Raw genomic sequence first — 25,042 nt, 5'->3', positions numbered from 1 at the left:
TTTTTAGGAATACAGCCGTCCTTCATTATCTGCGGGGAACTGGTTCCAGGAATCACCTCAGCTACCAAAATCCGTGGATGCTCAAGTCCCTTATATAAAATGGCGGAGTACTGTCGGCGCTCTGTATCCGCGGGTTCTGCATCCGCGGATTTAACCAACAGTGGTTGGAAGTTCTTTGAATCCGCGAATTCGGAGCCCGAGAATACCAAGGGCCAACTGTATACCCAGTCAGGACTTAGCCACATATTATGCCTTAGAGCTTAATCCAGAAAGTGGGATGGATGGTGGTCTAATGAAGCCTGCATGCTTTAATTCAACACACACTTATGTAAACACCTGCTGTGTGTCCAAGTAAGTGTGTGCATGTATATGTGTGTGTATGTGTGTGTGCCCATGAAAGAATGAGAAAGACAGAGGGTGGAGGCGGGGGAATTTGTGGCTGGCATGCACCCAATACCCTGTAAACTAATCCTGAGGACAGAAATGGAACGCAGACCTATACACAGATGTCTCATTACCCAAGGAATCGGGAGTCTTTTGATATGCTTCCGACTTCAGTCTCCTCCCACCTTGCTGCCATGCGGATGCGCTGTGTGTAACTGGAGAGGGAGCTATGGGATGACGCACCTTGTCACAAATTCAATAGGGAATACATGTCAACTGCTCCTTGGTAGAGTCTACTTCACAGGGAAAGTGGGACCAAGACAGTAGGTCTGGCTCGGCCCTTCCGAATCTAGGCAGTTAACCCAGGCTGGCCTTCCAGACTCAGGGTATCTAAGCCTCTCCATCAAGGTCAAGTCTGTTACCTCCGTCGCTGCAGGTCCTGGAGTCGGAGGCCAGGCTGTCCGTGGAGCCCGTGGTGAAGCTGACGTGGACGCCCCTGAAGGACGGGCTGAGGCTCTCAGCAGAGCCCTGGCTCACCTTCTCCAAATCAGAGCTGCTCTTGTTCATTTTTAAAAGGTGCCTGGAAAATGCAGAAACAAATGATAAAAGTAATTAATTGGGTTTCTATTAAAAAACCAGCTGGTGGAGTATGAACCTACTATGCTCCTGAAGCCTGATCAGTGCCAGTAAGTTTTAAAAAAATGATTTGGGGAAGAGAGAACAGGGACTCTTCTGAAACCTTACGCACATGAATGGCAGGAGATTTCTCAAGCATGGTTAAGGAGAAGTGAATCTATTAAATTTAGAAAGGCACCAAAATCATGATTTGGGAGGAACTGCCTTCATATTCTGGCCCCATCTGCCAAAACATTTATGTCATCCTCTATATCCTATGTAACAGCTCTACAAAGAAAAATTATCATACAAGCCAATGTACAGAGATATACAGAGATTGGGTAGGTTTTGCAAGATCACAGGACAAGGGAATTGCAAATTCAGACCAAAAACAAGAGATTTCTCTTGTGCCTGGTACTCTCTTGACATAGCTTCAAAGGGTCTAGCTTATTCCTTGGACTTACGGTCAATTTTAACCAGACATCTAGTGCAATGTTTAGATGGAACCATGTTAACATAACCCTTATTCCAGAACTATGGAATGAATCTGCCCTTAGGCTTTCTGTGAAATCTTTGGTTGCATCTCTAAGACAGCATGACCGATACATCAGGCACAGGAATACCAAGTTCAAGAAAAAAGAACTCGCCTTGGAGAAAACAGTTCCATTATTAAGTAGAAGGTTTAGCTTATTGATTTCTCTTTCCCTCTTTCCAAGGACTACATGAATATTCACTCTGACCTGACATTTTCCCCACGCAGTGGGACAGACCACAATCAATCCAGCCCTTTCCCTGTTGGTGGTAACCCAGATTTGTCTGAACTGATATTTCCTGATTACATGCCTGCTCCCACTACGGCAGATCTATATCTCAATATCTGCTGTAGGAAATACACAATACAGTATTGATTTGGCATCAGAACTGCCTCATTTAATGCATATGACCTTACAGCCAAGAACGTATCGATTATTCTTTGTGTTCAATATTGCGCAGCCCTGTACTGGTCCTCACAGGCACTGGAATCCCTTGTTCATTAACGGAAAAGTTTAGAGAAAGTTCACTCCCATGAAACGTGCTCCCTAGAAACATGTCTGTCTCCCCGCCTCCAACCCTTAGAACCAGATTAAAAAACGCTTTAAAGCTGCTATACCTAAGTGTGACAGTGATGGCAATCCTACAACTAATAGTATTCTTTATATGTCAATGTCACTGTAGGGACCGTAGGGATATCAAATCTTTTGGAAGTGCTATGGCAGTATATTATCTTTATTTTACTCTCTGGCAAAATATAATCATAGAAAGTTTCATAAATTTTTTTTTTTTTTTGGCGGTACGCGGGCCTCTCACTGTTGTGGCCTCTCCCGTTGCGGAGCACAGGCTCCGGATGCGCAGCCTCCGCGGCATGTGGGATCTTCCCGGACCGGGGCACGAACCCGTGTCCCCTGCATCGGCAGGCGGACTCTCAACCACTGCGCCACCAGGGAAGCCCCATAAAATATTTTTACCTCATCAAATCCATCAATAATGGCTTTTGCAGATGAAGCCAAGATATGAAGTTGTGAATAACGACAAGTCCTCAGTCTAGGAAAAAAGCCAGATCTATGGCAATCCAACTACGCTGCCCTCTTCAAAGTGGCCCCTGGAGTCTCTTGGTTTTCAGGCTCAGAAAGCTGCCAAGGGAGAAATTCCAGCACCATAGCTGCTGAGCTGGTGCAGAAAAACACTAGATGAAATGTATAGAAATAGGTGAAACTAAGAAATGCATAAATGTGTGTATGTATGAGTATACACAGATACACATATGCACGCACACATACAATTATTTAGTATAACAGTGAAGCATTAAAAGAAAGAAAAATGCGCAGGTGCCAGATGCAAAGGGAACAATGATTTTCAAATGACTAGTAGTGAATGAATGGCCAGGTCAATTTCATGAGTCAAGGCAGTTTACCAACTAGCAGTTCATTTTAATAAGAACAGACCAGAAAAAAATATGAAAATATAGAGTGAGGATTCGTGAAACTTTGTTCTGTGGAATTTTTGTTTCATGTGTGTATGTGTGTTGGATCACAATATTAAATATATTTCTTTAAAATATATTTTAAAAACCTGGTTCAAAAAAGGTTAAATAGGGATAGACAAACTTTTCCTTAAAGGCCAGATGGTAAATATTTTAGGCTCACAGATCATATAGTCTCTGTTGCAAGTATCAACCCTGCTGTTGTAGCAGGAAAGCAGCCATTATATGTAAACAAATGGGTATGTTTTCTAGTAATACTTTATTCACAGACATAGATGGCTGGCCTGTGGGTGGTGGATTACTGACTCCTGATCTATTGATAGAGCAGTCTTATTCAACAGAAGTATAATGCAAGTCACATATCTATCCATGTATATATATATAAAATTTAAAAAATTTTAGTAGCCAAATTATAGATGAAATTAATTTTAATAATGTATTTTATTTCACAAAATGCATAAAAATATTGTCATTTCAACATGCAATGAATATAACATTATTAATGAGGTATTTTATATATTTTTTTCATTCTAAGTCTTCAAAATCTGGTATGTATTTTATATTTACAGCACATTGCAATTTAGGCTCACCACATTTTAACTAGTGGCTACTGCACTGTACAGTGCAGATCTAGAGAAACTCATGCATGGACAAGACTGTTCACAGTGTTACTAACAGCAAAACCAAATCATAAACAGTCCAATGTCCATCAATAAAGGAATGGATACACTGTGGTATGGTCTTGTAATGGAATACCACACAGCATTCAGAAGTAAATAAACTTGATTTTAAGGTACCAGTATGAAAATTATTCTTAAAATGCTGAATATTAAAAGTAGATTGCAAAAGGCTCATGTAAAGTGTAATACCATTTATATACAATTTTAAAACACATAATGATGCTATGTATTTTTTATATATTACATATATGTGGTAAAATGGAAATAACTTCATCAACTTCAAGATAGTGATGACTCTGGGTAGCAAGGGGAAATTGAAATGGAAATTGGATGGAGAGGGATCTTCCACTGTACCTGCAATATTTTATTTAAAAAAATCCAAAACAGCTAACAAAATGTTAATATTTGAAAAATCTTAGGGGGACACATGAAAGTGAGTTAAATTATTCTTTGAACTTCACTGTATGCTTGAAATACTTGATAAGTTGAAAATGAACATAGAAATGTTCATTTCTAGAAAGAAGGAAAGAAAATCACTAGGGCCTGAATGAGTCCAGGATGGCCATTCCTGTTGACCTGTTGCTGAGCCTCTGAAAGGCAAGGAACACAGAGATGACCCAGTGAGATTTCCATCAGTCCCCATGGGACAGACAGGCTCTATGAGGATTGTTTCCACCACAGAATAGCCTCATGGATGGAAAAAGTTATTTCTCAGTCCTAACAACTCGCCTGAGACTGTGGGTGTTAATTTTTCTGCATCTAGTCGCTATGAGAAGTCATAGCTTTGAAGTCCACCAAGTGAATGCAGACAAAATCAGATTATTCCTGTGGCTGCAGGATAGGATAAATTCTCCGTGTGTGTGTGTGTGTGTGTGTGTGTGTGTGGAAGTGGGAAGCCTCCAAATGCACGGTCAATCTTAGTCCAAGCCACAAGTGGAATTTTCATGTTTCCATGGCTTCTGGGGACATTACTACTGTTTCTCTACCAAAAAAGCTCAAGAAGCCCAGGTTCCCGCCCAGTAACTAAAACCCAATAGGCAGTTGGGATGCTTAGATGTAAATAAGGAGGAAAGGGGTGACCCCTTCTCTTAAATCTGTCATATGAACTGCATCAAGTATCTTCCACCTTGGAAACCTGTATGATCTGCTGTCTTAGAGAATTGCCACTTTAATTATTGAATGAACAAAAACACACCAGATTTGAAAATGAAAGGGGAAGCTGGCCATCAAAGCAGACTGACAATCACATTGTTTTTGTATCTCCAGTCTGTGTGTGCAATAGATTTCTTAAGAATCCCTGCAAAAGGCTTAATATTCCGAAGGTGACTTTTCTGAGCCCTAATGGATTGTTCTGTCAGATGCAAGGCCAAGGCCAATCCGAATGTACTCAGCAACGCGGAACAAGACTATATTTATTCTTTTTTAAAGGCACTTTTCCCTCATTAATGATAGTTTGATTTGCCTTTCATAAAACCAGTGCAAACCATCTATAAGATGAACTCTGATGTCACGTGATTTAAGGAAGTGGCTTCATGGGGCCAAAACCACATACTCTAGTCTTTCCTCTCTGGGTGGCAAATAACACTCTTATCAGCTGCAGTTAGAGCCCGGCCCGCACAGATGTCTTTGCTCCGCACTGTGATGAATGACTTGCTCTTGCTCAGACTTCCTTCCCTGCCTCCCCACGTTGATTAGACACAGTCACAGGAGAGCAGCGTGAAATACACAGCCAGTGGCACAGCGTCCTTAGAGATCTGAGCCCTGCAGCTGCTGCCCGGTGTTTGCAGAATGGCTTTTCCCCCCATTGTCCTTAGAGAAAGAAACCTTGCCAGAGTTTTCTCCATACTGTATTAGTAGAAAGCTGCAAAAAATAATAATAATCCAGCCGGAAGAGCCATCTGCCAGACTTCCTCATTTGTAGGAAAAAAGCCGAGTCTAAAAATACCCCCTGAGTTTTCAGAATGTCCGAAATTTTTAATGGATACTGGACCCCAGTGTGGGGCAGAGATTGTATCTCGAACTTCACATGGCTGCTAGAATCCTCATACGGCAGCACAACTTAAAGTGTGACAGAGGCAAATTTTCATTCTTACGGCCGACTCTGGTTTAGTTCACATCCATCTGGTTGAAAACTTTTTGCCTCTGGGGCAGAAGATATGAAAAGTCACATAATGCCAGCATGCAGTTTTAGACTAGCTCTCCAGACCCTGGTACATGATCACACCACCCAGTCTTTGGATTGGTCAAGTTCACTGCTAAGTTTAGCCTTTGGGAGAAGCCCTTGTAGGTAGCTCTGAAAGCACAAACTCGTTAGAAAACTCTATATACCTTGTTTACATTACCAAGAAGTGAAAACAGACTGATTTAGATGCGAATAAATCAAGTCATGCCTAAATCAAAGAATGAGAGCCTCTTACCATCCCGGACTCCAGCCTGCGGTGCTGTGATCATCCACATGGCCCCCAGAGCCTGGGGATGATGGGCTGTGCCAGTGACCGCGGGGTCCCGTGGAGCAGCCCTGAGGATGAAGGGCCAGCTTCAGAGGCGGCTGAGAGTGCCCTGTCAGACTGCTGTGAATTCACCAGCTCAGAGCTCTCCGTTTCCCCTCAGTTCCTCTCTGACTTTTCTATAAAATGCACTTCCTGCTAAAAGCACAGGAAAATAGGGACGGCTTTGCCTCTGTGACCTGCAGCTTTCAATCTCCAATTGTCCTGTTGGGCTGCATCATTAGAAGCAATTCAAATACCCTCTCAAATACACTCGGTTTCACCCTATTCATTCTCTACTATTTGGCCACATCCTAAAGTCAAAATGATTCAATGATTTGAGCTAAAACACGGGGTTTCCTTGGTGAATAAGAGCACCCCATTTTTACTTATCTTATGCCTGTAGGACCTGCAGTGCATCCCCCATCCTGTCTCTTCTGACTCTCAGATTTTCCAACGAATATTGACTGCCTGCTGCGTGCCGGGCACTGTGTCAGGTCTTGTGCATACAAGAGTGAGTAGAGGTGACACCGTCCCTGCTTCAACAACCCTTCCCTGGTGGCACAGTGGTTAAGAATCCGCCTGCCAATGCAGGGGACACGGGTTCGAGCCCTGGTCCGGGAAGATCCCACATGCCACAGAGCAACTAAGCTCGTGCACCACAACTACTGAGCCTGTGCTCTAGAGCCCACGAGCCACAGCTACTGAGCCCGTGCGCCAGAACTACTGAGCCCGTGCGCCTAGAGACCGTGCTCCGCAGCAAGAGAAGCCACCGCAACGAGAAGCCCACGTACCACAACGAAGAGTAGCCCCTGCTCACTACAACCAGAGAAAAGCCCGCGCGCAGCAACGAACACGCAATGCAGCCCAAAATAAATAAATAAATAAATAAATAAATAACATATTTATCAAAACAAACAAACAAACAAAAAACAAAAAAAACCCATTTATCTACAACCTGGTAGATAAATATTGATCAATCTCCTTTCAAAAAGTATATACAGGGCTCAAGCCACATCTTCTGAAAAGATCTGCAGCCTTCGGGCAGATCATCCTGACTCAAAATCTTTCCAAAATTCTACTCTCATAATGATGACCAAACCTGAAGAGCCCTACACAGAGCTCTTGTAAGTATTCTTGACCTCGGCAGCCATACTAGATCAGCTCTGGTCCTCTATGGTGACAGAAACACACACCCCGGATTTTCTTTGACACTCCCTATTTCAAATATTTCCCCACACGGTCTGTACATTAGAACATATGCCTAGTTTTTCGTCTGGAAAAAAATTATCACCATTTTGGTTAATCAATACCTATTACTTATGCTCTTATATACTTTGCTCTAATGGGGCTAGTCTCCCATTGTCCGCAAAGCACCCTGCATTCCTGTCCTTTCCCCACCTTGGCACAGAGGAAAACATTCTCTCTCCCCTTCAAACCTTTTCCATCCCCAAGACCTAGCAGCAGGATCACTTACCTAAAAATCCTTCCTAAACCATCTCAATCTTCTCTGACTGGTCTCTCCCCTCTGGAACTCACACCAAACAGTCTGATTCACATCACTGAGGATTTGGTTATAATCCTGGTTAGATTATTCTGTTTCATGTGAAATAGGCTTGTTGCCACCACAATTATAAACTGTTTGAGGATCTGTGTCATAGTCAGGGCATGCTGGAACACAGAGTAATTATTAAATACTTCTTGATTAAGTTTATCTGCCTCTGTTTCAATAACTGGGAGGAATCTAGAAAGGCAGATAGCTACGCCAGAAAGGTTCTTATTGTTTTTATCTTTAGTGCTCTTTGATGAAGATGCTATGGGAGCTATTTTGCAAGTGTCTAAGTGCCAAATGGAGGAACTAAAGGATCCAGTCTGCTCTGGGGCAGGTTTCCCCGCTGATTTATTAGCATGTATGAAGATAGGCAATCAGTTTCATTTTGGGTCAGATGACCTTTACGGTCTCCACGGTGCAGACCTGTTAATTTGCATTTGCAGTTAATGCACTGGTGACTGCTGGGGCTCTTCAAGCTGAAAAAGCCTTTGGTTCAACCCCAAAATGAATGTGCTTTGCATTCAGTGGAAACCATTTAAAAATAGAAATAAAGCCATGCTTATTTTTAAAGATAGTGGTAAGCGCGCCTGTGCACGCACGCACGCCTGCACCTACACGCACATCTTTAGGTTACTAGTTAGCTAGTATAAAAATGGATAAAAATGCTTAAATTGGTCAAATGGAAATTTGGAGCCATTTGCCCTGACTATACACAGATATACTTTGGCATTGAGAGACACAAATGTTTTTAAAAGATGACCTTTCCCGTCTTGGAAAATCAGTCTCTTATTTGTGGCCGCAAGTCTGCGTGGCTGTGTCCTTCCCCAAGGAGGTTCTGATGCAGGAGTGAGAAGGGCAAATGTTTGCAACTACCAAGCATGGGGAGGTTTCAGCTAAGGCTGAGGATGGGGAGACCAGCTGTTGAGAGCAAGTAAGAGAGTATGGAAGAACACAGCGGCTGGACCCCATCACCTGGTCCACTACACTTGCACCTCCAATCCCATCACCTGAAAACAATAAGTCTTCAACTCCTGGCCTGTTAAGTCAAGGTGGAAGCTCTTACATCTGTTCACACAGGGGCAGATGGGAAAGAAGATGATGAATAACCACTGGAAGTAAAGACTGAACAACTGCAATCCACAGAGGGGCCCCTCCCACCAGCTGCCCTGCCCACAGGCCAGCATAGCGTGGAAGGACCCTCTGGAGCCTTTGGGAACAACAGCAATGCAAGCATTTGAATAGCTTCCCAGACGGATTTCAGAGTCACCCAGGAAGGCCACTGATGTAGTTAAGAGCATGAACACTGGGGCTCCGCTGCCTGGGTCTGGGGTCCTTGCTCCACTGCTTACTGGCTGGGTGCCTTGGAAAAGACGCTTAATCACTCTGTGCTATAGCTTCCCATCCATAAAATGGAGATAACAATACTACTTACCTCATTGTGGGGGAGGAGAGTGGTTAGGAAGATTCAATGAGTTAATATTTAAAAAGCGCTAAAAACAGCACCAGGTACATAGAAGGTACTGGTTATACAGAAAGATGGGTGGATGGATGGATGGATGGGGAGAGAGACAGAGAGAAGACTTCAGCAGCCTCCAGCAAACCCAGTAATTCTTTCTGCTACCTGGATAGAAGCAGAAAATGGATGGGCTAGAGATTTCACTCTCTTGGTACTTTGAAGAGACCCAAAACAGAAAGTTCATCAGGGTGATTCTTGGAGGACATGCATTATTCTGAAATAACCGGGAAGAGTTGACTTGCCTGTCAACCAGACCTCAGTTTGAATCTATATATTCAAGAGCTTGATAAACTGTAGTGTAGCCCCAGGTTCAGGGGCTGACATAGTCTTCAGATGACCAGGTAGCTTAGCTCCATTACACAAAAATTTAGAAACAGAAGAACCTCTTTTATTATATTAGCCTGCCCCCCACTGTAAAAAAAAGAACCTCCCATGATTCCTTCCCCCTTCACACCACCTCCCCACCCTCTAGCACACAGAAGACTCCAGTGATGGACTGAACTAAAACAGTACTGAGCTGTGGCTCACCAACCTGGGAACCACTGCTGTTCCAGTCCTGACCTATTCCTGCTGGAATCCATCCACCACAATGATCTCTGCCTGGCCAGAATCTTTTTGTTTCTAGACTACTGATTTTGGCAACCCTGCTTTCACAATGATCTTTCCCTTGTTCTCTTGACTCAGCAAATGCTTCAAGTCCACTTTGTTGACCCAGCTTCTGAGCCCAGCTATTGGGCTTAAGAAATCTGTGTGTATTTATGTTAGATTTCATTCCTACCCTCCTGACTTGGGAGATTCAGGCTATTTGTAACTAAGCTCCTAGGATGATCTGCTTCTCTACTCTCCACTCTGGTCCAGCCTGTTGCCTAATAAGGACAAGGTTCCTTTCCTACTCCCGAGTCAGTTCATCAGCACCCTCTTACCTGCTCCCCAACAGCTGCATCTCCTGTCCACAGACTTAAGAGGAACCCTCCCCACCCCAGGTAAGGGTTCTGGTCACCCAATTCCAACATGGGATGGTGTGCTCCCCACACCATCAATTCTCGGACACCAGCTGGGTGTTCTACCATTCAACTCAATTCTGACACTATCTACCCAGAGACAGCATCAGGTTCTACGGGTTAAGGGCTCAGTCCCACAAGACCGCCCTCTGCTGCAGACGACCGGCTAGGGTTAGACAGGTTGGAGGTTCCAAATTGGCTGCAGAAGCTCACAGAACACAGAGAAACATTTTACTTAAAAGGACATCACTCAGGAAGAGCCAGATGGAAGAGATGCCTCGGCCAAGGTATAGGGAAGGGGCGGGGAGCTGCCATGCCCTCTCCCAGTGCCCCACAGGCCAACATGTGCCACTTGCTTCACCAACCTGGAAGCTCTCTGAAGCCTGTCCTTTTGGGTTTTTATGGAGGCTTCATTACATTACGTATGCATGACTGATTAAATAATTTAAATCATCAGCCACTGGAGACAGATTCAACCACCAGTCCCTCTCCCCTCCCTGGAGGTAGTGGTGGGGGGTGAGACTGAAATAACGGCCCTAATCACGTGGTTGGTTCCCCTGGCAACCGGCTTCATCCTTAGGTGGGGTCCAAAAGTCAGCTCATTAACATAATAAAAGACACCTTTATGGCTTTCAGCACTTAGGAAATTCCAAGGGTTTTAGGAGCTCTGTGCCAGCAATGGGGAGGAAGACCAAATGTAGATTTCTTATTATAAATCAAAATATCACACTAGGTAACTCCAAACATCCTCACTCTTCACTAGGCAGCCCAGTGCTTCTCTAGGAAAGCACAAAACCGTGCAGACTGGGACCACAATTAACGCATGCTTCCTGACCAGCTAGCTCTTGCGGCTCCCTGGCCATCCTTTCACTGGACCTCCCATTCTCCAAAGCAAGGCTGCTATTAAGTATTTCATCGCACACACGTTTTACTTTTCTGTTTCTCCAGAGATGAATACCTGGGTTTGCTCCAACTCCCTGCTACTATAAGCAATGTTGTAAAGATCTTCACTGTATATGCCCCTAATTGGTCTGTGTGTGTTACCCTAAGGCATGGCTCAGGAATGAAGACCGTGGGGACACAGTGTGTTCTCATACTTAATTGTCCGGGGTAATTCGTTTTAGCTCCACTTACACCAAGTCCACAATACTTGGTGATTAAATGACTATCAACATCAAGAAAGTCTCAGACTCTGCACTGTTGGAAGAGTCTTTCATTAGCTTTCCCTGCTTTCACAGGAAGCGCAGACCAGTATTTAAGGTAGGCCAAGAAGCTGGATGAAGGGGCTGGATTTAGGATGTACTGCACAGACAATTCCCTGTTTCAAGAGAACACAAATATAGAGAAGGCATTTTGAGAGATTTGAAGGGAGGTCACCAAGTAAACATAACAGATCAGCGAATATTCCTGTCCCGGTTTTCTTCTACTTTCTTACCTAGGGAGATGCGTTTTGTCCTCACGTTGAATATTTTTATTAAAAAGATGGCCTTGGGCTTCCTTGGTGGCGCAGTGGTTAAGAATCCACCTGCTAATGCAGGGACACGGGTTCGAGCCCTGGTCCGGGAAGACCCCACATGCCACGGAGCAGCTAAGCCCGTGCACCACAACTACTGAGCCTGCATTCTAGAGCCCGCGAGCCACAGCTACTGAGCCCGCATGCCACAACTACTGAAGCCCACGCGCCTAGAGCCCGTGCTCTGCAACAAGAGAAGCCACCGCAATGAAGAGTAGCCCCCACTCACTGCAACTAGGGAGAAGCCCATGCACAGCAACGAAGACCCAACGCAGCCAAAAAGAAATAAATAAAAGAAAGAAATTTATATTAAAAAAAAAAGATGGCCTAACTTACCACCAGTCAAAAAAACTTGGAAAAATTATATGTAACATTAATTATGAAAACAATAATTTGTTTTCAATTTCAAAAATTTAAATTTATATTATAATATTTAATTTCCAATTTCAAACTATTCCTCCAAAAGATTCTGACATACCTCCTAACCCGACCCCCTTACACCTCAATCTGGGACACAGAAAGTCAGTGCTGTGAGTCAAAGAGGGTGAGGCTAAGTGAAAATTCATTGTTTAACGAGATTTAAGGACCGAAAATGTAAATTTAAGGTCTATAAGGAGAAATAATACTTTAAATATTGGATACTAGACTTAACGGTAACCGTTGTTTACTAAAATACAGACTTCCCAAAATGCATGGAATATTCATAATCAATCATTAAACTTCACAGAATATTCACAGTCACTGATTAAGAGAAAACCAAACATTTTGGCACAATAGTCTGAAATTGAGGCTGTAATCAGAGAGGAAAACCATCTTCTGCAAACTCTTTGCTTTGGGCCATGTGGGCTGGACAGACCACACACCCCTCCCAGGTATGAACTTTTAAATTTAGTATACGAAACAGTTATTGACCACCAATGACTTTGCATCACCAATGGTAAACTTTAGGTTCTGAAGCTGGATTGGCAAGCAGCTGGCACACATGTCTGCACTCCCCCCTCGTATAACCTGCAGACAGTACTGATGGACGATGGCAAGCTCTCCTGCAGGGTGGGCACGTGGCCTCACTGTTTTCCATTAGGAGCTCCAGACTGGTACTCCAACTGATTGCAGCTGGTGTGGAGGATGCAACCTAACTTGTGGTGCAAGAATATGCAGTCACAAAACCCTCCTTTTGATCTGCACACATTCATAAGGATTATTATTATTATTATTATTATTTTTTTTTGCGGTACGCGGGCCTCTCGCTGTTGTGGCCTCTCCCGTTGCGGAGTACAGGCTCCGGACGCGCAGGCTCAGTGGCCATGGCTCACGGGTCCAGCCGCTCCGCGGCATGTGGGATCTTCCCGGACCGGGGCACAAACCCATGTCCCCTACATCAGCAGGCGGACTCTCAACCACTGTGCCACCAGGGAAGCCCATAAGGATTATTTTAAGTGACCTCCTCACTACGACTGATTTTAAAATTCCAAGGACTCTTCTTCCCTTTCTTCCTGATCTTCAAGGTCTTGTTACTAATTAATGTATCAATTTATCTCAACTACTCTTGTTTTTATCCAAGGTGGCTGGATTTTCACTCATTTTGACTGTCTACAGAGCTCCTGAAGTCAGGAGCCATTCTGGAGGGTTTCTACAACTCAGGGACATACGGTGCACACACCGCCAATTATAGGCCTAAAACACAAGTTTTAAACTCTAGGAAAAGTTTTTATAGCACGTGCATAAATGGGCACGAAATGGCTAAAAACCAAACTGACAGGAAGTCAGGGGGATCATTTGATAGTGACAGATACTAAAATTAACTGGAGAGTGAAATATCTGAGTAAAAAGGGAAGGATTTTTTTAAAGTAGTCTTTAATCTGAAACTTCCCCTTTGCCCGAAGCGGAGAACACTTGTTTATATAAGTCTGCCTGTTAAAAAAGTACAGAGAATAAACTGTCCAGGGCATCAGACAAAAGCTAGTGGAAGCAGGGGATTTTACAGAGCTGTATGGGAACTGCACGAACACCCTTAATACCTAGCATTTTTAGGGATCTGCCCAAAAGCCAATAGAAAGAAATAATGAGCGATTTTAGCACAGAGGATGAAGACTCTGGTCTTAAACTCTGAAAAGTATTAGCTGCAGAAATGGCTGCTGAAGATTCTTTGTAGTTGGTCTATCTACCCTGATAGAGGGAAACCCAAGTCTTTTCATGATCACCAAACAACAAATTTCTTGCACTACGAATAGAGAAAATTTCTCACCAGTTGGTGAGTTCCACACCTCAAAGGCAGGCTGGCTATTCTAGGAACAAAGTGCCTTTGATCCTTGATGGGCAGAGGGCGCTTGATCATACGGGCCATGCTTGTGTTTCCCAACCCAGCTCGGAAAGCATGGAAAATCTATTCTCAGAGAAATTAAACCACACCCTAGAATTCCTTGCAATTCATGGGTGGGGAAAAAAGTCCTTAGGTGATTACTGCTTGAAAGGAACATTCTTGTGGCAAGAGAGGGCTGGGCTCCACACACCTGCTCAGCTTTAAAAAAAACAAACAAAAAAAAGAGCAAATGTACAATCATTGGAGAGTAATTAATCCATGAAAGGATGCTTTGTGCCCTCATGGTGTTTGCCCACCTTGAAGCATTAATAATTATTAACTTCAGTTTCTTTAACTCAGGGTGACAATGTTCTATTGAGCAAGGCTGGCCACAGAATTATAATGGGGTGTCCAGTGAAAAATAAGGCCAAGATCTGCAGTTCCCTCTGGCCTTTTTTTCCCCTAATTCAATAATCCTTTATTGAATACCTACTATGTCCCAAGGTATCCTATGGGAAAGTCAAAGAAAAATGTATAAAACATGGTTCCTGTACTCCCAAGAGTTTACAAACTTTCAGAGAGATATGAATATGAATCCAGTTTCGTTCAAGACACTGCGTTAACTGCCAAAACAGAGGCAAGAAAAGAGCGCCGGGGCAATCCGAAACCTGGGTATCAGAAAGATACTTTGATACAAGTATTTAATGATGCTACTTGTTCCTTTTTCAATATTTCTTCATGTGCAAAACATAAAGTTAGGTGCTTTTGGCCATAATGAAATAAACAGGGTATGGCCTCTGCCTACTACTGTTTATTGAATAAAAATTTCTTGAGCATCTACACGTGCCAGGCATCAAACAGGATATTTTGGAATTACAGATGGTTAAGCATGCTTTTCACCTTCAAGGAGCATCTGGATTTTTTTTTTTTAAAGAAATGGTTATGTATATGCTATACTATGTGTGATCTTGTATCAGGTCAAAAGACCTTAAAGGAAGGACTATTTTTTCATTACTCCTGGACACCAAGCTGAGCTTACCTTGGCCTTACTGAATAGAACAAGGAATCTGGTGAGAATCCAGATGCTCTGGTAAACAGTGTCATCAAAAGCAATCAAAGCAGGAGTGAACCTTTCATGGTCATTTTGCACATCTGCTGATTTAATTCATACCAACTCAACCCTCAGGGGCCTTAAGGGGCAGAACCCCAGTCACTGGCTTTTTAGCACCTTGCACAAAGTGTAACAGAAAGTAGGCAATTAGTAGATATCTGATGAATAAAATAAAGAGTCTCTAATCCCTAACCTTCACCATGGATGCCTGCTCAAAAATGGAGAGAATATTGTAAACATTTCATATATATGAAAATCAGTGATTTTTTAAAAAAATTACAGAATAGAAAGATGGGAATCAATTTGATTTCTCCCTGCTTCAGCATCACTAGATGTCCCATGTCAGGTTCTACCCACAAACTCATGGGAAGAGGCCAGCTAGTAATTTCCCTCTGGCATGGAGCAGGATATAAACTTGTATTGTTGATACATGTGCTTTGTTCTGTTTGCCAAACCCTGTGTGTGTGTTGTGGGGGGCGTGTGGAGGGCAATTTCTCTCCCTGAAGTATGCCCAGTATTCAGTCTCCCCTGGACCGACTCGACCTCCAGCTGACTTATTTCAGTGTTGTCAAAAAGGCTAAACATAGAGAAGATTCTTGAAGCACATACAGTGCTTTCTAATACAAACTGTCATCTTCAGAATGCCACCCAGAAAAACCTGTTGTACATGAAGACTGTGGGATTTCTTAGTAAATTGTTCGCATCCCATTGTAATCCACTACAGTAGAAAGTGCTTCAAGAATAAAGCATTTGGAGGTTTCATCAGATTGGATATGGGGTCTGGAGACAATGACCCATCTCACTCATCTGACTCCCATCCTCAAGGTCATGCTAAGAGATGATGTGATTGAGAGACCACACAATGAAGTTGTTTTGGTTCCTCTGGATAGCAACGTGGCCACTTCTGTGTGCAGAAAAGACCTCCATCTTTGACACCATCACCACCTGTCTGCTGAGAAGCCATGTGGGAGGGAGGGAGGGAGGGGAATTAGGAATGAACGGAAGTCCAGGACAGACTCAGTCTCTGCCCCCAGAATCCCTGCAGAGGAGGAGGAGAACTTAGTACTATTGGGTTAAAATTACAATAAGCATGAGTGATAACTTTAAAACAAAGTCATCCCCGGCTTTCTTGGGGAAAAGTTTATTTATTTATTTTTTTTGCGGTACGCGGGCCTCTCACTGCCGTGGCCTCTCCCGTTGCGGAGCACAGGCTCCGGACGCGCAGGCTCAGCGGCCATGGCTCACGGGCCCAGCCGCTCCGCGGCATGTGGGATCTTCCCGGACCGGGGCACGAACCCGCGTCCCCTGCATCGGCAGGCGGACTCTCAACCAGTGCGCCACCAGGGAAGCCCCATTTCTTTCTTTTGATTAGTCTCACCTGGGGCCAGACCATTTGGAAACTAAAACCCTATAAACCTGTCTTATTTCTCAGTCACCTGTTGTCCTCTAATTCCACCTCTGAGTTCAGGTCTACCAGCCTAATTTGGGGTTTCTTTGTGAAATGCCTGTTCTGCACTAATCAGATGATTTTCCCTCAACTGACCTTGTCACTCAAAAGCCATAAGTCATTTAAAACGCAGTTTGCATCCACAAGGAAATAAAAGGCAGAAATAAATTTGATTTTTTCGCATCTTAATTACTCCCCCAGGCACTGGCTGCTCTCATTAAACTGCCTTAAGTCTTGAACGTGACATTTAAACTAAGAAGTCCACACTTCCTTCCTGCAGGTTTTCATTTTCTAACCAGCAGTATTTGTTGACCCTCACCTTCCAACTCTGCTCTACATTGGAGCAGGGGTGACCCAGACTCAGTGGGGTCAGTCAGTCTGAGTAGGTGTGAGCTTGTACAGGTAGGAGGTTGCCTTGGCAGCAGCAGGTAAAGAAGGACCCAGGACCCTTACCTGCCCGGGAGGAGGGCTGGGCATATACTTAAACACCTCTAAATGGCTTTCAGGCACTAAATGAGTATTGAGAGCCTTCGTCCTACATGGCATTGCAGCAAGGGTTTCCTCAGGAACCCTAATGGGAGTTTACAGAGGATGATATCTCAAAACAGACAGATAAGCTACTGCCAACCATTCAAAACAAGACCACAGGAAAGCCAAGCCACTCTCAGCATCTATTTTTTTTTCCCTCCAAGTGAGTCAGTTTTGTAAAACAGGACCGTAGGAAAGTCAGCAAATGATTCTTTGTTCTTCCATAATGGCCCAAGAAAGCAGGTGGATCTGCTTAAGTAAGCATTAGTAAAGATAACACCGCCTTGCATGCAGCAGCCCCCTTCCCTAGAGCTGTGAGTGCACACAGTACACATCGTGACAGCTGTTATCTTTGTTCACAGGTGAGCTTGATCCTTAGAAACAGGACCCACTGAACAGATGATCCATGTGAAGAAATTAAGTTAACCTGGGATGTCACTCAAAGACCTTCCAGCATTTTTCCATCTTGGAAAACTGACATCAGCCTGCAATAGTCACCAATGTGGTGCTGGTATCGGTACTGGATCAACTGTGGGCTTCATTCTCATCAATACTCTGATGTGCCATCACGCGGCTAGGTTTGAAGGCTGTGGGTTCCTGACACCCTCCTCAAAGGAATTCAGTACGTGCAGTACCGAGTTCCAGAAATAAAAGTCAATTTATGGTCCTGAGCCTGCCCTCTTATCTCCTCATGGGAGAGATGTGATGATTCAAAAGAGAATGTTGGTAATGCTTGAAAAATCTTCCTCAAATGAATATATATATACTAGTTTGATTTATTTTAAATGGTACCAGATGCTCTTTTCTTTTTTCTGTGTTCCCTTACGCTAATTTTATTTCCTAGATTTTTCTCCCCAAAGTTCTGAAAATAAAAACTTTTTTTTAAGAGGTGGCACCTAGAACCTCTGAGATTCCCACCTGGTTTAAGTTGTATATAATCCAGTGGTTTTGTCATAACAAACTGGCCCCCAAACTTGATCTCAATCAACCCAGATGCTAACGAACATTCTACCTGAGTCACATTGTTACAATGGGTGACCGGGGTTTCTCCAAACATTATGATTCTCACCCGAGAAAGTTTTAGTTCCTTCCCCAAGGCTCAGGTGGTGTTCCTGGGATCGGGCCAGGCCCACTCCTACAGGGTGTGTGTGTCCCTGCCACTGTCGACAGCTTGGGGCGGCTTTTGCCTACATAACTAATCTCTGCATTGGATTCTGCTCATCTCACTTGAGCCTTTCAACAACAGGTGCTACAAATGTATTGTTGTTATTAGCCCATTTTGGACAATAACTTGGAGGCTCGTTCACAGCGAGTGGCTTGCGTAAGATCACTTAACCTGTAGGTGAGACAGGCACAGCATGAACTCGATTTTCTGACTCCAAAGCCAGTGCTTTCCACCAACCTTCCCAGGCCTGAGGCAGACAGATACAATGCCCACGTTTTACTCGCATGCCCTGCCTGCTCCCTAAGCCGGCTGATGTGCCCTAGGTGTTTAGAAGCACAGACTTTAGAAGCAGACTGCCAAGTATGGCCGTGTGACCTTGGCAGGTTACTCAGCTCTTCCTATCTCTGTTTCGTCATCTGTAGATGGTAATTCCTACTTCCTAGAGCTGTTCTGAGCATCAGATGAGTTAATATGTCTAAGTCTCTTAGCTCCCTGCCTGGCCCATAGTAAGTGCCATATAAATGGGAGCTCTTCTGAGCTGCCTCATTCATTTAGGGAGTGAAAACTGTAGCCCAAGAGTCTGCGGTCACCCGAGGATCTGGAGGATGGCTGTCTACTCCGCATAGCAGGTGCCCAACTCAATACCAGAACAAAGTAGTGGTCCCAGAAAAAGCCCATGCTAGGACGCATCACAGCCCGTGATGCTTTGATGTTCAAAGTCAAGTGTCACAGCCGCTTCCCCCTGCGGTCAGTTCCCCGCTTCTGACATCAACCTGGAGGCACTTGAGCTAAAACAAAACCAGCAGAGATGACCCGACTGAAGAAAAGTCTGTTCGGAAAGGCTGTCAGCTTTTGAAAAGCAGCAGGTTGTTCCTTTCTCTGATAGGAATCAGTTCTGCTCTAATAGAGAGCCATTTTCACCCCCCAGAATTTGAATTCCATGCACAACTCAATACCTTAAAAAAGGCATTTAGGGGCTTCCCTGGTGGCGCAGTGGTTGAGAGTCCGCCTGCCGATGCAGGGGACACGGGTTCGTGCCCCGATCCCGGAAGATCCCACATGCCGCGGAGCGGCTGGGCCCGCGAGCCATGGCCGCGGAGCCTGTGTGTCCGGAGCCTGTGCTCCGCAACGGGAGAGGCCACAGCAGTGAGAGGCCCGCGTACAGCAAAAAAAAAAAAAAAAAAAAAAAAAAAAAAAAGGCATTTATTTTTCTCGGGCCTTTGAGAGGGACTTTAAACTGGACTTTAAACTCGGGCCTTTGAGAGCAGTGAAGCAGTGGAGAAAGCTTTGAGTTTCAGCCTGCTACCATGAAACTATATATATATTTTTTTCTTTAAAAGCCCACATCTGAGGGTTCCAAACCATGTGCAGCACCTCCTACTATTCTGCTTTTGGCTCCAAAGCCTAATGGCCATCAGGGTCACAATTTAGGAGCCCTTGCTCCTTGGCCTCCCCATCTCTTTGCCTCTTGAGATTCTGTAGCATAGCCTCCTGGAGCCTTCTTTTCCATGTTTAAATAAACGGGGAATTTCAGGATTTGGGGGGAAAAGCCTGCTGAAGACACTTCAGAGGGATGGAGAGAAAAAAAGAGTACCAGATTATAAGAGGACGGGCACCAGGAGAGAGCGACAGCTTGGCAGTGCTTCTTGGAAAGATGCCTTCCGAATAGCCAATCCCAAGCAGGGCACTGCTTGTAGGTTTGTGAGCTGAGCACCAAGTCACAGAAATTTACACAAAGGCACAAGGGCCTTTGGGCCGACACTGGTGCCTGGAGTTAGGACTCTGAGCCTGGGCCTGATGGCTTCGGTACAGGTGGCAAAGACCAAGGTTTCTGGAAGAGGCCTCGGTCCTGCCAGATGAGCCCCGGAGTCGCGCGCACACACACAACTGTACTCACCGTGACTTCGGAGGCGGCGGGGGAGGCGAGAATGCCTCGATTCCACTTTTGTCCTTGGGGAACTCAAAGGCAAACGAGGCTGATTTGCTCATCCCGGTCCCGGCTTTGCTCTTCTGCCCAGAGGAGCCGTCTGTGGGGCGGGGGCGGTGGCAGGTGGAGGAATTGCATGGGTCCGCGGGGCCACTGTCCCCCTCTCTCCCCCAGCTTTGGCTCAGAAAGTCCTGCTCCACCTCCTCCTCTTCCTCTATCCGGCACTGGCGGCTCCAGGCACCGGTCTGGTACCGGGGCCGCCTCTGGTCCAAGGCTGACGTGGCAGTGGCGGGCGGAGGGCCCCTGGCAGAGTCGCTGGCAGGGACACCGTTGGCCCGGCAGGAGGAAGCAGGGTCAGCGGGGCCCCTGGATGGAGGCTGGGGCCCAGTGACACCTGAGTTGCCTTCGCTGAGGTTGGACTGGGGGGAGGCCAATGGGGACACCGGGGACCCTCCGGGGCTACTCTTGGACAGCTTGGGAGGGATGGCAGGCCTCCCCTTGGGCGTGCTCTCACTGGCACCATGATGGCGGCTCTCCCTAGAGCTGAGCCCCTGCCCAGCCGAAGGCTCTCCTTCGCCTGCCTCAGGGGCCTGGCTCAGGGGCCCGCGAGGCCACTGCACCCCCACCGAGGAGTCGGGGCTGCTCAGGTAGATTGTCCGGTGGTCTTCTTCTGGGTGGGCCGCCATGACTGTGATGGTGGCCGCCACCTGGGGGGCCACCTCTGGGCCTTCCCTGTCCTGGCTCCAGCCAGACGCTGTTTTCTGAGCCCAGGTGTTAGCCATCCTCACCTGGCCCTGGCCCTGGGCAGCTGCCGCCTGTTCTGCCTTGGCCTGTGGCCTGGAAGGCACTGGAATAGCCTTCTTCCTCTTGGTGCTCTCAGCATAGATGGGTTCAGGCTGTGCAGTCTCCCCGGGGTGGGCTGGGGCCTGGGGCTCCCCAGTCAGCCCCAGGCACCTGCTGGAGGCCACCCCGTGGCAGCCAGAGTCCTGCTGCTTCCCCGGCCCAGGTGCCTTCATAAGGGAGCAGGAATCGCTCTCGTGCTGGGGGACCAAGGGGCTGCTGGCGCGGCTACTGGCACTCCCGCAGGAGAGGCCATCCGAGGAGCTGGCGGCCTCTGAGGTGAGGGACTGCTTCTTGGGGCCCAGGCGGGGTGGGTTCTCTGTCGGGCCCTGGCTGCGGCACTCCCTGGGGAAGCTCAAAGCCCGCCTCTCCTCCTCGGTTGGCTTCGCGCACATCCCCTGCTCCCAGCAGGCCGGCGAGCAGTCCCTGCAGCCCTGTCTGCGCCCGGAGTCCTCGGCCTGTGAGGCGTCCTGACCACCTGGGCTCCCAGGGCAGCAGTCCAGGATGGAGCAGTATTCTCCCCCTTCGCTGTCCCCTGAGGGCGAGCACCTTTGGTCGCTGTCATCCTCCGAGGGCAGGGATTCCCGCAGGGGCTGTGCAGAGGGATAGGGCCTGGGGCCCTTGTGGCAGCCAGAGGTCATCTCAGCAAAGGCAGCCAGTTTCTGGCGGAAGCTCTCCTGAGGGGAGGTCAGCTCTTGGTAGGGAATCGTGGGTTTATCTTCTCGTCCAAGCTTCTCATCGGGGAAGCTCACTGGGTGGAAGGCGACACTCCGTTCCCCCCGGGGCTCTAGGCTGTGCAGGCCGACCATGGCATAGGCAGGGGGGCAGCGAGGGTGCCCCCCGTCTGCCGGGGCCAAGGGCCCAGCAGGCTTCTGGACGCCTCGGAAGCTGCCCAGGTAAACCACTGGCACATCTTCCTGCTTCGGGAGGGGGAGCTTGCCGGGGGCTCGTCTCCAGATGACCTACACAGCCCCAAGGTTAAAAGACTTACATTAGACCTTGTCAGAGAAAAAAGGAAGAGAGAGAAAGTGAGAGGGCAGGGCCATGACACTGTAAACTGTCTTCCAAGCCACCGTGAAGCAGGCGGCTAGCGCGCCTACCCTCTGACCTCCCCACAGCCTTCTCGTCATCGCTGGGGCCCCGTGGAGCCACGGGGCTTCCCGTACACTGCACTCCTCACCCCCATCTGTAATTCTTTTGGCTTAGGTCTGTGAGGTAGAGGGGAAAAAACGTCAAAGAAGAACGTTTTGCCTTCTCCCTCGAAACTGCTGGACGAGATAAGTTCTCCCAAGGGCTTCGAAATAGAGTTTGAGGTTTTGTTTAATTTTTGCTTTGTGTTCATTAGTGTTTTGATAACAGTGTCACAGCACAAAGAAAACAAAGTCATAAAGCTTTTAAAAACACTTTGGGGGGCTTCCCTGGTGGCGCAGTGGTTAAGCGTCCGCCTGCCGGGCTTCCCTGGTGGCGCAGTGGTTGGGAGTCCGCCTGCTGATGCAGGGGACACCGGTTCGTGCCCCGGTCCGGGAAGATCCCACATGCCGCGGAGCAGCTGGGCCCGTGAGCCATGGCAGCTGAGCCTGCGCGTCCAGAGCCTGTGCTCCGCAACGGGAGAGGCCACAACAGTGAGAGGCCCGCGTACGACAACAACAACAACAACAAAAAAAAAGAGTCCGCCTGCCGATGCAGGGGACACGGGTTCGTGCCCCGGTCCGGGAGGATCCCGCGTGCCGTGGAGCGGCTAGGCCCGTGAGCCATGGCTGCTGAGACTGTGCGTCCGGAGTCTGTGCTCCGCAACGGGAGAGGCCACAACAGTGAGAGGCCGCGTACTGCAAAAAAAAAAAAAAGAAAAAAAAAAAACACTTTGGGTGGGTGGTGGGGTCAGAGGGCAGCAGGGTGAGGGCCGGTTTCCGAGCTGGGTCCCAGCTCCCTTGCTTCGCTCTGAGCCGTGCTCTTTCTCCCAGTTACAGGCAGTGACCTCAGCCGAGGTTGCATAAGTGGCTGGACTAGTCGAGCTAGAGACAGCGATGTGGGGTGGTCATTCCCATCACTGAAATCACTGTCCCCTCCTCCTTCCCCTCTAGTCTCCTCATCCCCACTTTTTTTTTTTTTTTTTGCGGTACGCAGGCCTCTCACTGTTGTGGCCTCTCCCGTTGCGGAGCACAGGCTCCGGACGCGCAGGCTCAGGGGCCATGGCTCACGGGCCCAGCCGCTCCGCGGCACGTAGGATCCTCCCGGACTGGGGCACGAATCCGTGTCCCCTGCATCGGCAGGCGGACTCCCAACCAGTGCACCACCAAGGAAGCCCAAAGAGAGGTTTTTTTTTTTTTTTTAGTCCCCACTTTTAAAGCAGCCTCAAGGCAGGGTCGGCCTCTGGCTCCTTTCCAAGGTGATTCAGAACAGAAAGAGTCCCTGGTTTTCATCTGTGAAGGTCAAAGGTATCGAGAAAGGCCTGGGGAATGGGTGTAACCAGCTTCTGCAAAATGGAGCAGCTTTGAAGGGGACAGGAAGCTGAATGCAGCCCCAGGAGATGGCTCACCTTAGTCAAGCCTCCCTTGATTTAAAACTGACCTCTGCTTTCACACACGCTCACACACCCTTCCTGACCCACTCACTATGATATTTTAAGGAAAACTAGTTAAGTTTTTAGAATATGCCCCAGAAATGCAGATTCCCAGAAGACATGTCTAGAGGCAGCAGGCTCCATGTGCCCTTTAAATAATTACACCTTGGTCAGGGTCACCTGGGGGTGAGCAGAATGGTCTAATCTCTAAGGATGTAATTGTCTTTAGTAATCCTAGATCAAAGCTGGAAAAACCCAAGCTTCCAAATTGGAAATATGAACACTGTCTGGGAATTGGATGACATTACGGAATTACTGCTGACATTTTTCAGTGTGATAATGATATTTTGTATAAAGACTTTATTTTTTAAAGAGGTACTGACATGATGCAGTATGTGGGGTTTGCTTTAAAACCCCAGGTGGGGAAGGGAAAGTCGGAGCAGGGGTAGAGACGGAACAAGACTGGTCATGAGTGGATGATTGTTCAAGCTCATGCGGCAGGGTAGTGGATGCATGGGATTCGTTAAGCAATTCTTGCTACTTTTGTATATAGTTAAAATGATCCATTAAATAAAAAAAATTTTTTTAACTTTTTAGAAAAAGCTTCATTCTGGTGTGCCCTTATACAGTCTTCAAATGAACTTGGGGGGACTGCATTGATGGTTCTCAGCCTAAAGGGACAGAGAGAAAGGAGGGCAGAGAGAAAAGAGGGGGCGGTAGTCGGGAAGGAGCAGTTTTGGGGCGAGCCAACAGGAAGCCACCCTGCAGGAGTCCTGCTGGGACAGCCCTCCTTGGCTTCCCGCCAGTCACCGGTGTTACAACAGGAGCAGCCTCGTAAAAATACCACGGGGCTGAGTCAGCCTCACCTGCGCAACGTCGGCACTCACGCCAGCCTCTGTCCACCCATCGGAGGCGTCGGAGCTCATCATGGTGGGCTTCACGGCAATGGTGGGCTTGGAGTAGGGCGAGCTGCTCAGGCCTTCATCTTCCGGGCGGCCGCTCTCGGGCCTGGGGGGCAGGCGAGGCGGAGGGGGCAGGCTGCCGGCTCGGGGCTGGGGGCGGCCAGGTGCCGGCTGGTGGTCGGTGCGCAGGCAGAAGCAGTTTTTGCAGGACCCGGGCTTCCAGATGTGCTCCACAAAGTCGCTGCACGCAGACATTTTCGGGCTCTCGGGGTTCACTGGGATGGTCTGGTGCATCTTGAGCAGTGGGCGGGGTGCTGGTTCATCTTGCGCCTGGCTCCCTGGCGTGGGCGCAGGGGAGGCGGATGGGGCTCACAGGGTGGCCTCCTGGAAAGGCAGAACACTTGCCTCATCAGAGATCTCCCCTGCCAGAGGACGGGGGCATGATCAAGTCGAGTCTGACGACGTGACTGGGGAGCGGGGGGAAGGAGGAGAAAGA

General features: G+C 47.2%; 1 protein-coding gene across 1 annotated transcript in view; it reads right to left on the bottom strand.

Moving 5' to 3' along the window:
• The window catches only part of PRAG1 (PEAK1 related, kinase-activating pseudokinase 1), a gene marked incomplete at its 5' end in the record, with an annotated part of 45,412 nt that extends 20,572 nt beyond the window's left edge, over positions 1-24,840 (bottom strand). Inside the window, 3 exons of the mRNA XM_079726473.1 lie at positions 807-964; positions 20,215-22,046; positions 24,511-24,840. Coding sequence (XP_079582599.1) covers positions 807-964; positions 20,215-22,046; positions 24,511-24,840 — 2,320 coding nt within the window. The remainder of the gene's footprint in view (positions 1-806; positions 965-20,214; positions 22,047-24,510) is intronic.
• Between the last annotated feature and the right edge of the window lie 202 nt (positions 24,841-25,042).

This window comes from Hyperoodon ampullatus, assembly GCF_949752795.1.
Source record: "Hyperoodon ampullatus genome assembly, chromosome: 20".
Taxonomy (NCBI): Eukaryota; Metazoa; Chordata; class Mammalia; order Artiodactyla; family Ziphiidae; genus Hyperoodon; species Hyperoodon ampullatus.
Note: the sequence above shows the minus strand (reverse complement) of the source record. Positions and strands in the feature narration are given on the sequence as shown.